General features: G+C 40.1%; 1 protein-coding gene across 3 annotated transcripts in view; it reads left to right on the plus strand.

Annotated features, from left to right (window-relative positions):
• LOC121320479 (TBC1 domain family member 8-like) overlaps positions 1-16,161 on the plus strand; it is an 82,071-nt gene that overhangs the window by 23,183 nt on the left and 42,727 nt on the right. Inside the window, exons 2-3 of one of the 3 annotated variants that reach the window (XM_041258833.1) lie at positions 8,728-8,838; positions 12,014-12,132. In XM_041258833.1, the coding sequence (XP_041114767.1) occupies positions 8,728-8,838; positions 12,014-12,132 (230 nt within the window). Of the gene's footprint in view, positions 1-8,727; positions 8,839-12,013; positions 12,133-16,161 lie in introns of those variants that run through there. The other 2 variants (XM_041258835.1, XM_041258834.1) reach the window with 2 other exon arrangements.

A 16,161-nucleotide genomic window follows, 5' to 3' on the forward strand; every position in this document is an offset into this window, starting at 1 on the left:
ACTAGGGATGCATCATTACTGATTTGATGGGCCAGTTTTGGTATGGCACATCAATAACAGAAATGCAGATTCCAGTACTGGTTTTTGTAATTATTAATTTTTGTGATCAATTATTAACATTTTTATGAAAAAAGAAAATGACAAAACTATATACAGCAAAGCTGTGAAGATAGACTACATTTTAAACAATGCTGTTCCAAAACAGTGATCTGTTTGCTGTGATGTGTAAAGGGATTAGCTGAAACGTTATTCACGAGGCAGTCATGAGAAACCAATTAAATGATAAATATTAAGTGCAATGCTCTGCATCTTTTCAGAGTAATTAAAATAGCACCAGAATGTGTGTGTGTGTGTGTGTGCATATTTCCACGTTCCAAATATGCATACACATAGAATACCAAACTCTATTGCCATGGCTGTCTCAGTTCAGCTTATGAGTGATGGCACTTAACTTTGCATGGTGGAATTAAGTCGCCATTGAAAACATGTCAATCATAAGTGATTGGTACTGAAATGCGAGCCATTGTGTCTAGCTTCTGGCAGTTTGAGTTCGAGTTTTAAAGAAAATAGATGACAAAACAGTTAGAAAAAAAAAGAAAAATTCTGAAGCAACTTGTATGTGTTGCCTACATTCCTTCAATGGGAAATACAGCATGGAAGGGAAATACAGCATGGAAAGGAGGTACAGATATGTTTGCCAGTTTTATTGTATACAAATGCTGTAAAAAATATTAAATTTATTTAAAAAAATTATTAATCAAATACACATTTAACATAATGTGTGCCTCTTTCATGTAGGAAAATGTGAGATCTATGAAGTGATGGTAATACTGTAAACTGCATCAGGTTGGGTGCCCGCGGGTGAAATGCAAAAGCGGGTTGGGTTCAGGTCAGAATGTGAACTTCTTCACGGTTTGCGGTTCGGGTGTGGAGAAAAAAAATATGGTAGGCTTGGGTTTGAATTTGAATCTCCAAAAAACGTTTTCTGTCCTTTCAGTGTACTCGTCTGTAACCCTTTCTCAAACAACATATTAGAAGGTAAATGTACCGGTATTTCCTGCACTAAAGCAGAAGGTGATTTGGGAGGAGTCAGCAGTGTTCTCGGTTTATATTGCCGCTTGTTTGATCCATTGTGGACGAGGTTAAACTAAAGGTAGTGCAATAAAATTACAAATTACACAAACGCTCATTTTTTTATTTATTTTTTTTTTTTTTATTCGTCACCAATTTAAGAACTGTATCAGTGCAATTTTAATTGTTTTTACATTTATTTTTAAAGACTGTCTTCCGACCAGTTCTGGACAATGTAATTTTACATTATGTTCTAAATATCTTTTTTTTTTTCTCAGGACCTCCTGGATTTGATCTCATCAGATTAAAAAAACAGCGGTTCTGGTACTGTAAGTTGTGAAAAAAAAACAAGCAAAGCAGATATGAGTAAATAGTTTATAACTTTACTTACCAGTATTTATTTTATTTTGTGTAGCACTTATTTATACTTTTGTAATATATACTCTTCAAAAAAAGAAACTCATAGGTGTTTAGAATGTACTTTTTATAGCATTAGTATGGCAGTTTGCATAGTAAAATAAACAGTTCCAAAGAACCTAAAACTATACAGAAATCATTAAGACATTCAATAAAGTCACTTTCAAATCAAACAAAGTTCAAGGTCAACAGAAATCAGTAATGGGTATGTCCAACATTGGCATTGATGATGGCCTGACATCTCCTGCTCATGGATTGAATCAGAGCCTAGATAACATGCCGGGGAATGGCAACCCACTTTAGCTGAAGTGCCTGGTACCGTCTGTGGCAATGGGTGACATCATCGCAAATGTTGAATCTCGTCCCACAAATGCTCAATGGGGTTCCGAGCTGGTGATCGAGATGGCCAGAGAAGCACTTGAACGTTGTTCTGAGTGAGGAAAGCTGTGGTGGCCTGGGCTGTGTGCAGTCATGCATTGTCATGCTGGAAAATGACGTTACGATGGCTCATGAATGGGATCACATGAGGGTGTATGATCTCATGACAGTAGCGCTGAGCTGTCAGGTTGCTTGAACATAAGCAAGGTTGGTTCTGCCACTGTCTGAGATTGCTGCCCACACCATGACACTCCCACCACCAAATCTGTCAACCTGTCGCACACAGTTTGCCGCAAAACGTTCATGACGTCGCCTGTATACCCGGGCTCTTCCATCTGCATGTACAAAGAAATCTGGATTCATCACTAAACACCACATTTCTCCATATTTGTATGGGCCATACTCTGTGATTATGACACCACTGAAGTCGTAGTCAGCGATGTTGCGGTGTAAGAATCACTCCTCTGACTTGCCTCCTTGCTTGGATACCTGCCTCCCGTAGGCGGTTTCTGAGTGTTTGGTCAGAAATTCTATGCATTCCTTGTACTGCAGATGTTGTAGAGGTTGCAGTGGTGAACCTGTCTTGTAAATGCCGTAGGGGTATAAATCTGTCCTGGGCTGTCGTCGTCACACATGGTCTACCAGATCTTGGGCTGTCAGTGTTGTTCCACGTTGCTGGTATGGGTGTCAAAGTCGTCCTATAGTGCTCTGGGAAACATTCAGACGCCATGCCACGGTGGACTGAGATTCACCGGCTTCCAAATGTCCAATAGCATTATTCTGTTGAGCCTCTAAGTCTAGGCATAACTTCAAAAGTGTCCACAGTGAGCACCAATAAGACATGCAATTACATTCTAATACTTTAAATTCAATAAAAATAACAAAAAGCACAGTTTATATAGATTGTGTAGATTTATTTTGGTAGCAAAAAAATCAACATCAGCATCATTTGACGTTGAATTCCAGTATGTATCGCAGTACATATCGCAATATTGTCTTCAGTATTGCAATATATTGCAATACAGATCCTCAGTCCCAATACCCACCCCTGTGCTGTATAGCCTATTTTATAAACCTGGGGCTGCGCCACGCTTTGGCCTGAGGAGCCTGGGCCCACCCATTTTGCTCATGGGCCCACCCAGTTATGGAGCGATTTTGACAATTAAAAACATTTAATACCAAACCGTATCAGAATGTAATCCGCTGTGGCAAGTCTAGCTCATCCTTGTAGTTCAAAAAATATATCCATTCCACCCACCTCAGTACCGTTGTCATGGTTGTGAAAAAAGATTGGTGCTTGGACGGCTGAGATATGAGATCTTGCGTCTTCGATAGTATAGTATAGAAATTAAACGCATCGTCAGCAAACATACAGGAACTTTTCTTTCATTGCAAGGCACGCAAGCAAGCAACCAGCTTGGGTAGCTGCTGTTTATTAATTTATACTGTATCAATGGGTAATTGTTTGTACAAAATAATGTGATATCTTGTAACAATTGTAAGTTGCCCTGGATAAGGGTGTCTGCTAAGAAATATAATAATACAGAACTTTTAGCCAACTTTGCAGTAAACTGTAGCTATGTTTGTGTCTTACGCATTAGCTATGTCCCGACAAATTTGGTAAAAAGAAAACAAACCGATGATCAACAAATTTAGCAATTTGAATTCAGTTGACTGATGCAGCTGAGATGTATGTTGTGCTCAACTCATGCCTCTGTTCCTGTTTTGTTTTTGTTCCCGTATAACTGACACTTTTCTAAAGCTCAAAGGGAAGTGTTGACATTCACTTTTAGTCACTGTATGAGAGCTTTTTAAATGTAAGCTCACTTTGGGAAGTCGAATACACGTTCGAGAGCTTTTGTCAGGAACTATCATTTTCTTTGTGTGGTAATGATTGGTAGCTTGCTAACGTTACAGAATTTGTGCTGTTATACCTGTTAGTGGTAAATTGGATGTCTGACTGTCAAAATTTTTTTGAATGTGCGTTCTTGGAGAATATGGTGCTATTTCTGACAGTATAGAGTGTCCTCAGTACGTAATTTGGTAATTACGTCATTATACTTAGTTCATTAAGTCATAAACGGCCCGTCCATGAAAATTTGGGGCCCAGCCAGGAATTAAATCCTGCTGCCGCCCCTGGTTCCAATCTCTGGAGAATGGTAGAACTATCTGTGTGTGAATGTGAGTGTCAGTTGACGCAGGCAGTAGGTACAGGACAAACACTTGCGGGTTCGGGGCAAATTGCAGGTCTTATTAAAGCGAGTCGGGTCATGGGTAAGAAGGCGGTGTTGCATTGGGTTACGGGTTCAGATCGGGTCCCGTAGTAGCAGGTACTGGTTGGACGCTGGTCGTAAAAACCGTGCAGGACTCTGCTGTACACATTAGATGCGATTTACTGGAATTATTTTGATAGCTGTATGTAATCATTTTGTTAGCTAGATGTAATGTAATGGCTTGTGGATATTTTAAAGTGCATCTGTCTGGAAATGCAGTGTATTTTCCTCTTTAAGCAATTTGTCAAAAAGTTTGACTTTTTTAAATCATGGAGGCATATGCTGGCAGAGTTTACACTCCTAAACAAAGGTCTCCTTTTACAGAGCATAATATCAGCAACGTCCCACTCAAAGGATTGTAAAAGAAAAAAAAGTGTAAAGCTTTGGAAAAAGATTGTCATTCTCGTGGCATTAAAAAGAAAAAAAAATCAACTGGTATTTATGGAACTCGCAATATTTTTAATGCAAAATGTTTAACTCCAGTGGACCACAATCCATGTTTACACTAAAACATAATCCTGTGTTGTGGGTTTACTACAACCTACCATAGTTTACTCCTTGCTCAGTTTGTATTCCGCATGTATTTGTAGCCATGTGGACACATGCTTATTTAACCTGCTTGCTGGGTCAAAAAGACAAATCGCCTATGTCTTACATTTATTGTTAGTGTTGCAATCTTCCTGCAATTTGCTCTTAGTGGATTTGCCTCCCTAGCGCCTTAGCATTGTTTGGGATACAGTACCAGCATTAGTATTTCAATAAAGGGATCACGCTGTAATTACGTTGCTGGTCTGGTATGAATGTTGATTTGTCACTTCAGAGCTTCTGTACGAATTTGTTGACAGTGACATGTGGATGAGCTGTACTGGGGCTTGTAGTTTTTTTTTTTTTTTTTTTTTCTCAAATTTATACCAGGTATCTTTTCTTATGAAAGCTTTTTTTTTTTTTTTTTTTTTTTTTTAATGCATAGGCATGCGTGTTAACAATAGTTTGCTTTCAGTTAAAACAAATAATTGGACTATTTTTTGGGATATTTTTGAAGTGACTGTGGGCTATAAACTCTGCAGAAATCTGGCAACCCTGGTCTGGGAGCCCAGGTCGAGGGCTCTGACCCACAAGCACCGGGTGGAGACATAGGTGTGGTGGTCAGGGTTGTGGTGGAGATGGTCCCCTTGTCTCCTTTGGCTGAGGTGGTCATGGGTCTTCTGTAAGGGGTGCTTGTTTAACCCCTGTAGTGACCCCTTGGCTTTTGTAAGGGGGTGCCCATTTAACCCCTTTGGTGACCCCTGGGCTTCTGTGAGAGGGTGGCCATTTAACCCCCTTTTTTCATTGCTCCTCTACAGAGAGTGGCCTGGCAGCGGTGCTGGGCCCTCTGGTAGTGCCAGCTGCATTGGGCCCTCTGGTGGTGGTGAAGCTGGCAGCGGCGCACAGCCCTCCGGCAGTGGCAATGCAGGCAGTGACATGGGGCACTCCAGTAAGGGCAACGCAGGCAGTGGCACGGGGCACTCTGCAAGGGGTGGCGCTAGTAATAGTAACGCTGGACCCTCTGGTTTTCGTCATGCTCTCCTCAGCAGTAGGTGGAACGGCTGCTGAGATTGGCCCGGCAGTTGCTTTGCTGACTCTGGAGCCGGTGGAAGCTCCTCCCCTTGTGGCTGTGGAGACAGCAGCTGCCCCTCCCCTTTTTGTACTGGAGAAAGCAGTGGCTCCTCCCCCTTTTGTACTGGATCAAGCAGCGGTTCCTCCATCTCTGGCATTCTGACAGGCAGCACCTCCCTTTCTGGCACTCATGCGGGCAGCACATCCCTCTCTGGTAACAGTGACATTTAGAAGTCTAACTGTACTACTATTATGGCTTCTGGTAGACTTTTGCAATATCATTTTGTAGTTACTTTGATTACATGATGTTAAATAAAATGTCTAAATTCTGTTCATACAGTTCTTTTTTTAATATCTCAATCCTAAAATTCTAGGTGATGTAAAACTGGCCATGTCTGTACAATATATTTCAGTACATAGCCTACTGTGTGGCACTGACAACTACCATTACATTTTTCTACAATATTGTAGCACAAAGTCAGTCTTGTAACTGCTCATGTGTGCCTGGTGGAGGACCAAGCGATATCACATTGCAAAAATGCCCAGTGGTGCCGCACAGTTAGTTAGTCAGCCTGCGAATGTAGTTTTTCCTGTCTATGACAAGGAAAGAACTACTTAAGACACAGCAGTGGATATTCCCGCATGAGTGACCTCCCATTGCTTTTGAGAAATTTAGATCGAACAAAAGGACTAAATGTTATAGATTAATTCACTGCAAATCACAATAGTAGACAGATTATACTAAAGTGAAACTTCAAACATCAGCATTCCGAACTGCTGCTTCATTATGTAGATGAAAGGCTCAGATCCTCTTTTGATATCCTTTTTGTTTAGCAACAGCACGTATATTTTGGTATGTCAAGGTAAGAATTTTGTGATGAAACAGGGTTTGTGAAATGCGTTTTGGTGCATACAGAAATGAAATAATGGCTTGCAGATACAGTAGTCTGTCGCATATTCGACTGTGGTGGAGAAAGGGCGGATATATGGATGAATGAATCCTGTTTTAAATGCCATTATACACAGCTGTTACAATTACTCTATTCACACAATTATTATTTTGAGATTCAGCTTTTATTAGGGAGCTCCCCTAAATCTCTTGTTTAGAAAGATACATAGTATTTATGCTTGTGACAGAGTAGCTATGTGGGTGTGTGCATTCGCTGCTGAGTGACAGGCAGGAGGTTGAGATTGTGGTTGAAGTTGATGCACCCCGCAGGTGAACAGGATTTATTTAAATATCGAGAAACTTCTGTTTAATAATAAGATACGAACTCTGGCTACTCTCCTGGCTGTCGGAGGTTTTGACTTGCTTACTCACTCTTCGGTATCCAACCCTGGTTTCAGTTATTCTCACACTTACACACACACACACACACACACACACACACACACACGTTGGCGAATTTCAACTTCTTCAGCCCAGTTAGCCCTGGTTTTGCAGCAGCCCTGAGGGGAGTAAATGAGACCTTTTTATACCTGATGCCCCACTGGATCACACCTACCTGCTGATTTGATTCCACACCTGGTAATCACCCACAGCAGGCCGGCTCTCCCAAGTGCATCAGATACTTCATTAATTACAACAAATACACACTATTTACTATATACATTTACACAAAAAACGCTCTTCATGCGCAGGGCTCCTGCCTTGCCACAGTGATATGTACGCTTACATTAGTGTCGGGTAATGTACACAGTAGCAAAGGGTTTACAAAAGAAAAGAAAATAACATTTAATTGTAAGCACAAATAGCTTTCGCTTTCTTGTAGCCATTTTGCATTAGCGCTGTAACGTTGCTGAAGAGCTTTTATCATGGTGGATAAACGGTTAGGGCGGATATGTGACATGCAGATACCAGACAGGTTACTGTATTAAAATTTGTGTGCCTCATTGCAGTGTAGAGATTAATCATCACTGTTCCTTATTTGACACCTTGGTGGTTGTTTTTTACTGACATCAGCAACGCACATGGCTGCTAGATTTTTCTTTAAGTTATTTTTTCTGTATTACTGTGAATGAAGGTTTAATTAAATATCAATAACATATGTAGTCTTTGTATAATAATTCCAAAAATCTTGCCCGGATCATAATTAAGTACTGTAGTTTAGCCAACTTTATAATGTTGCCAACAGAGCTGCAGCCAAGAATTCATACATGTACAAGATGCCTGACATGATGTCTTTTATAAAAATATAATTAGAAATAATGACTGACAAATGCTCTATTAATGTGTGTGTGTGTGCGTTAGCTCAGTCTCAAATTTGTTCTCGTGACTACCCCAAAAACCTCTCCTGAACTCGAGCAGACTTTGAAGAATGTTGTTGCAGTTGCAGAAAGTTATTCTTACCATATTCTTACCATTTAGTTGGGTTAAAGCTGCTTTTAGGAAATAAAGTAAGCCAAATAAAAAAAGCCTACAGTAAGCATGCGCTATATCTGTAGCTCAGATATCGTTCTTAAACCAACATGGTGATCATGAAATATTGTCATTTTCACATCGACAGCATCAGCAGAAAACAAGGTACACAGAAAGGACAGTGCTTTGACAATGGGAAATTATTAGTAAGCTCCTGTCCAGACCTCACAGAGCAGTCGCTGTGCTCCCCGCTGACTGCACGCCTTTTGAGCAAGCTCAAAACCTCTTTACATACAAGATGTATGTACTATTTAATTTTCTTATAATCCTTTTCGAGGGTAAAATACATACAGCACATGTTTAAATGCCCGCTGTTCACACTGGTCAACTTCTCTGACACAGAAAATGATTTGAATATATTTCTGTGTGCCCGCACAAGGTGGATTCTAGCGCCATCAATTTTTTGTGGTGGGTCTTCAGCCATAGGAATAAAGAACAGAGGTGTGAGTGTAACTGTGATCTATGAACCGTTTCAGGACTGAGTTGTGTGGTGCCAGAGCTGCTATAGTCAGAAGCCCTGTGCAGTTGGTAAATAAACACGTCATAAAATATGCCTTTTCTGCTCTTGTGCAGGCCTCTTGGTTGGTGCTCTAGATGCTGTGTTGGACTCCAATGCCCGAGTTGCCCCTTTCCGAATCCTGCTGCAGGTACCAGGATCGCAGGTGTACTGGGCCATCGCCAGTGGTAAGTTCAGTTTTCCTCAAGTAGGTTAACAATAACAATAATTCCTCATTGTAATTTCCTGTTACACAATAATAACTGTTAGTACTGATTAAGTTAAGGTTGGGATTTGACCTAGACCTAATAACATCCAATAATACAAAACAACTATTGGTTAATGTTGCCTGGTTATAAATGCACAGCTGTACATTTTGTCTCGTCTCCAATTTCTGTTTTAACCCTTTAAAAACCTTCCTTTGCTTGCCAGACCATTTTTTTTTTATCAGCTCTTTCACCTGTGTTTGACATCGGTTAGTTTTTTTGGTAAAACCGAAATAAAGTTTGAAACCAAAAAAAACAACTGCACTTGTGCAGCCAAGGGAACGGGACATACCACTATTCCACATGTGTTGTTTTATTAACTGTGACAAACGAGATATAGTGCTTGGCATCTGTGACAGGATAGCACTGTGCCCAAGATGGTATTAGCAGGAAGGAGACAACAAATAAATAAACAGGCATGAGGGCCAAAGTAACAGGTTTAAAGAAAAGAACAAAACACCTGTAGGCTGGATGTTCGCCTTCACTACATTTACACAAAACACTCACCAAACTCCCTTCCCCAAACAATGATTTCTCTCCCCTTTATACAGATGGCCACTCCCCAAATGTAGAAATAGAATATTGTATGACTATAACCCTTTAGATAAGGCCCTTACACTTGAATTCAATCAATATGCTGCTAGAATGCAAAAGCAAAGTAATCAGACAGACAAAATACATTTCTAATGTATACACAGCAAGTGAAGCTACCTGAATAAAGTAAACTGAACTGCTCACAGAAGCATTTCATTTAAAGCAGCTTTCTTATATTTGTCTGCAGCATCCTTTCATTTTGCAGCTTTTCCCAATTTGCTGCTTATTCCAGTTCCACAATTGTTTCAGTTGTTTTACGTTTGATTTTTTCTTTTTTTTTTAAATTTAGTCATTGCCAATTATTTTTTATTATCTCCCAATTTGAAATGGCCAATTATTATTTTTAGTCTCAGCTCACCACTACCACCCCTGCGCTGACTCGGGAGCGGCGAAGACGAACACACACTGTCCCCCGAAACGTGTTCCATCAGCCGCGCGCTTCTTTACACACTGCGGTTTCACAATGCAGCCGCCCAGGAGCTACAGCGTGGGAGGACAACGCAGCTCCTGGGCAACTAACAGGCAAGCCCACAGGCACCCGGCCAGACTACAGGGGTCGCTGGTGCGTGGTGAGCCGAGGACACCCTGGCCGACCTAGACCCCCTCCCCCCCAGCGATGCTCGGCCAAATGAGCGCCGCGTCCTGGGAACTCCTGTTCACGGTCGGCTGTGGAATAGCCCAGACTCGAACTATTTTATTATGTCAGAACACAATGGGAACAAGGAAAAATATGTGTTTATAGATCAAGTCAACTGCATGGTTAATGTGCTGTAATTCTTAATTTCAATCAAGATGCCTTCCTGTGTAGGAAGTTGTAGCTCAGAAAGCTTTCCTGCCAGTTGGCATTCCCTGTGGGAACTGTACAAGAGCAGAACTGTGCTTGGGTCTCCACGCTTGTAATAGCAGCATATTGTGATCTTCACATCTGATATGTCCATGTTTATATAGGGACAAGACAGTAGATATAGTAACAAATGTGCAGTTTATTTTTAACATATGAAACTTAAAACTAATTCTTCACTACCAGTGAAAGGTTATGTCATTTGGGACTATATAATACTGTGGTTGTATACACAATATATATATATATATATATATATATATATATATTTTTTTTTTTTTTAAACTGTTTTTTCATTATTTTTATTCCCCCAAATGACAATGAACTTTGAAGTAGCCATTTTATAAGAGATGTAAACCACTTTGGGCCGCACGGTTCCCATGAAATATAGGCACGCCTGGGTGGTGAAAGTTGAAATTGGCTGAATAGGTACATAAGAGAAATTATTTAGTTATTGCCTCCATTGTGTAATGATGTTATGAATGAACCATTGGTGTTTATTATAGTGGTCAAACAGTGGAAGATCTAAATACTGCTACTCTTTAACTCTATCAATCCAGCTGCAGTTTTCCCACATATGATTTATTGACACTTCTTAACATTAATACCTACAATAAAAATGCAGTGAAAAGAGGAGGGTTATAAGTATTATGCTCTCCCTCTATTTACATTATTGAAATAAATCCCCTTTATTAGGATAGGTTTAAGGTTCTTAATTACAAAATGAGTAATTTATTATATTATAAAGAAGTTCAGCTGTATTGTTTAATTCAAGTTTGCAATTTACTGCTTTATAATTCAACAATACATCTGTAACATAAAAGTTGCAGAGTAACTGAAGAAGAAAAAAGATGTATATGTCATTACAAAGTTTATTTAATGTAGCATCAGTATTGTAGAATATGAACAAACTTGAAACTCAAGAGTACTAACATACTGTGGTAATGTAATCTATTTCAGTAGGATTGCAAGCCTTTCACCTTCTGGAAGCCTGGGTTCAAATCTAAATCTGGATAATCTGAAATGTGGGTCTGAATGGGAGAGCGTGATTGAGTTAGGAATGAGGTGCAGTGCTGGGTCTGAATGGGAGAGGGTGCAGGAGTGAGGTGCAGCGCTGGGTCTGAATGGGAGAGGGCGATTGAGGCAGGAATGAGGTGCAGCGCTGGGTCTGAATGGGAGAGGGTGCAGGAATGAGGTGCAGCGCTGGGTCTGAATGGGAGAGGGTGCAGGAATGAGGTGCAGCGCTGGGTCTGAATGGGAGAGGGTGCAGGAATGAGGTGCAGCGCTGGGTCTGAATGGGAGAGGGTGCAGGAATGAGGTGCAGCGCTGGGTCTGAATGGGAGAGGGCGATTGAGTAAGAAATGAGGTGCAGCGCTGGGTCTGAATGGAACAGGGTGCAGGAATGAGGTGCAGCGCTGGGTCTGAATGAGAGGGTGATAAAATAAAAAGACACTCCTCCTCTAATCAAGCATTCCAAGATCCTAGTGTTTCAGTCCTTTAGGAGCAAGCCAAGCAGTTGTTTCATAGGTCACTTACTTGAATGCCAGCAGTCCAGTATAATCCCCTAGAAGACCAGACGTTTTCTCTAAAATGTTCTCTCTATCATGAGAGCTGCTGGGTTTTAAAGCCTTTTTGTTATCGGATTAATATCACTTTTCAAAGGTGCCACGGTGGAGGAGATAAACCAACACTGGGATTGGCTTGCGCAGAACCTACTCCACACTCTGCCAGTCTTCGACAATAAAGAGGACATCACCAGCTTCGTCAGTGGCAAGATCAAGGTAGGATCTCGGAGATAATCTTCCTGTCAAAAGCAGACTCTTTAAAATGACCGAAACATTGGCAAATCTTCACAGCACTGCACTAAATGTGTGTGTGTGTGTGTGTGTGTGTGTGTGTGTGTGTGTGTGTGTGTGTGTATATATATATATATATATATATATATATATATATATATATATATATATATATATATATATATATATATATACATACATACATACATATATATATATATATATATATATATATATATATATATATATATATATATATATATATATATATATATATATATATATATATATATATACATACACACATACAGTGGCTCTCAAAAGTATTCACCCCCCTTGGACTTTTCCACATTTTATTGTGTTACAACATGGAATCAAAATTGATTTAATTAGGAGTTTTTGCCACTGATCAACACAAAAAAAATCCATAATGTCAAAGTGAAAAAAAAAAAAATATATATATATATATATATATATATATATATATATATATATATATATATATAAAATTTCTATAAATTGCAAATACAAAACAGAAAATAATTGATTGCATAAGTATTCACCCCCTTGAGTTAATATTTGGTAGAGGCACCTTTGGCAGCAATTACAGCTATTAGTCTATTTAGATAAGTCTCTACCAGCTTTGCACATCTGGACAGTGCAATTTTTGCCCATTCTTCTTTGCAAAATTGCTCAAGCTCTGTCAAGTTGGATGGCGACCTTTGGTGAACAGCAAGCTTTCCAGGCCCTGACGCAGAGAAGCATCACCATAACATGATGCTGCCACCACCATGCTTCACGGTAGGGATGGTGCACCAAACATAGCACTTAGCTTTGAGACCAAAAAGCTCTATTTTGGTCTCATCAGACCATAGAATCTTCTTCCACTTGGTCTCAGAGTCTCCCATGTGTTTTCTGGCAAACTCTAGCTGAGTTTTTTTTCAACAATGGCTTTCTTTTTGCCACTGTCCCATAAAGGCCAGTTTTGTGAAGCACCCGGGCTATTGTTACCGTATGCACTGTGTCTCCCAGCTCAGCCGCAGAAGACTGTAACTCCTTTAGAGTTGCCATAGGCCTCACTGGCTGCCCTGACTAGTGCCCTTCTCGCCCGGATACGCAGTTTTTGAGGACGGACAGTTCTAGACAGATTCACAGTTATGCCATATTATCTCAATTTCTTAATAATGGACTTGACTGTGCTCCGAGGGATTTTCAATACCTTGGAAATGTTCTTATGTACTACCCCTGATTGGTGCTTTTGAAGAACCTTATTCCAGATTTGCTTTGAATGTTCCTTCGTCTTTATGATGTAGTTTTTGTTAGGAAATGTACTGACCAACTGTGGGACCTCCCAGAGACAGGTGTATTTAACCTGAAATCATGTGAAACACTTTAATTGCACACAGGTGGACTCCACTAATTATGTGACTTCTAAAGAAAATTGGTTGCACCAGAGCTTATTTAGGTGTGGTCATAGTAAAGGGGGTGAATACTTATGCAATCAATTATTTTCTGTTTTATATTTGTAATTAATTTGGAACAATTTATAGATTTTATTTTTCAGTAAATATAAAAGCAACATGTAAAGTGTTGGTCCTATGTTTCATGAGCTGAAATAAGATCCCAGAAATTTTCCATACGCACAAAAAACTTATTTCTCTCAAATTTTGTGCACAAATTTGTTTACATCCACCTGACAGGTGTGGCATATCAAGAAGCTGATTAAACAGCATGATCATTACACAGGTGCACCTTGGGCTGGGGACAATAAAAGGCCACTCTAAAATGTGCAGTTTTGTCACACAACACAATGTCACAGATGTCTCAAGTTTTGAGGGAGCGTGTAATTGGCATGCCGACTGCAGGAATGTCCACCAGAGCTGCTGCCAGAGAATTGATTGTTCATTTCTCTACCATAAGCCGCCTCCAACGTTGTTTTAGAGAATTTTGCAGTACATTTAACCAGCCTCACAACTGCAGACCACGTGTAACCACGCCAGCCCAGGACCTCCACATCCGGCTTCTTCACCTGTGGGATTGTCTGAGACCAGCCACTTGGAGAGCTGATGAAACTGTGGGTTTGCACAACCGAAGAATTTCTGCACAAACTGTCAGAAACCGCCTCAGGGAATCTCATCTGCGTGCTCGTCGTCCTCGCCAGGGTTTTGACCTGACTGCAGTTCGGCATCGTAACAGACTTTAGTGGGCAAATGTTCACCTTCGATGACCACTGGCATGCTGGAAAAGTGTGCTCTTCACAGATGAATCCCGGTTTCAGCTGTACCGGGCAGATGGCAGACAGTGTGTATGGCGTCGTGTGGGTGAGCGGTTTGCTGATGTCAGTGTTGTGAACAGAGTGCCCAATGGTGATGGTGGGGTTATGGTATGGGCAGGCATAAACTACGGACAACAAACACAATTGCATTTTATCGATGACAGTTTGAATGCACAGAGATACTGTGATGAGATCCTGAGGCCCATTGTCATGCCATTCATCCATCACCATCACCTCATGTTTCAGCCTGATAATGCACGGCCCCATGCTGCAAGGATCTGTACACAATTCCTGAAAGCTGAAAATGTCCCAGTTCTTCCATGGCCTGCATACTCGCCAGACATGTCACCCATTGAGCATGTTTGGGATGCTCTGGATCGACGTGTACGACAGCATGTTCCAGTTCCCGCCAATATCCAGCAACGTCGCACAGCCATTGAAGAGGAGTGGGACAACATTCCACAGGCCACCATCAACAGCCTGATCAACTCTATGCGAAGGAGATGTGTCGCTCTGCATGAGGGAAATGGTGGTCATACCAGATACTGACTGGTTTTCTGATCCACGCCCCTACCTTTTTTTTTAAGGTATCTGTGACCAACAGATGCATATCTGTATTCCCAGTCATGTGAAATCCGTAGAGTAGGGCCTAACTAATTTATTTCAATTGACTGATTTCCTTATATGAACTGTAACTCAGTAAAATCTTTGAAATTGTTGCGTGTTGTGTTTATATTTTTGTTCAGTGTATATATAGGTGGATTTTATTGAAAATTGTAACGTTAAGTGTGTCTCTGCGTCACTCCAGGGAGGAAATCTCAGCTGGATTATTATTTTTTTAAAAAGTGGTAGTTTTGAGATCATTCCATAAGGAAATATAATTTTCAATTAAACACATTGATTTATTATTCTTTATTCAGAGTAAAAAAAAATATTGATATCATGTGGGCAGCGGAATTATACAAAAGTAATTCTATCAGGTCCATGATTTTTTTTTTTTTTTTTTTTTTTTTTTTTTTTTTTGTAATTCACAGCTGCATGTCTTTGATAACTAAAACATGCAGAAGGATAATCACATCCTATTTAAATATACAGAAGTGCGGTGGTAATATCCATGTTTGGGAATACAGAGATCCACTCAGAGCTCTAATCTCTAAATATCTTGGCATTTCTGAATGGGTTTCTGAAATGATGACTATCATTGAAAGTCATACCAAACTTAGCAGTCACTATTAAAGAAATCTATTCATTGGGTGGAATATTTGTTTTTTGTTTTACCCCAATCATTCTGTTTTGTTGGTATACCACTTCTCATTACAATATTTTTCATGAATTTAAAGCGGTTAAGCTTATCTGTTTGGGAATACTAAGCAATTTAGTGAGCAGAGGGATCCAAGTGGGTTAAAATAGGGGAAAGAGTATAGAAATGGTTAGACCAGATACATTTTCAGTGTTTTCATACCTCAAGTACCCCCATAGGTCTAGGTTTAGGAACATAAACTGACTAGAAAAGAGAGCAATCACTTCAAACGTATGCTTTATGGGTGGTGGAATACAATGCATGTTTAAACTTTATATTTATGCTTCCTGGTTTTAAAACCATGAGTCTAAATCAGACCGTATAATAAAAATATTTTTCTTCAAAGCAGAATGTTCGTCATTGTCAATCCCATTAATGCATCACCCGGGGATTGCAAGGATCACAACTAAGAATAAAAAATGAATCAACACAAGAAGAC

Source organism: Polyodon spathula, chromosome 9 (assembly GCF_017654505.1).
Source record: "Polyodon spathula isolate WHYD16114869_AA chromosome 9, ASM1765450v1, whole genome shotgun sequence".
Lineage (NCBI taxonomy): Eukaryota > Metazoa > Chordata > Actinopteri > Acipenseriformes > Polyodontidae > Polyodon > Polyodon spathula.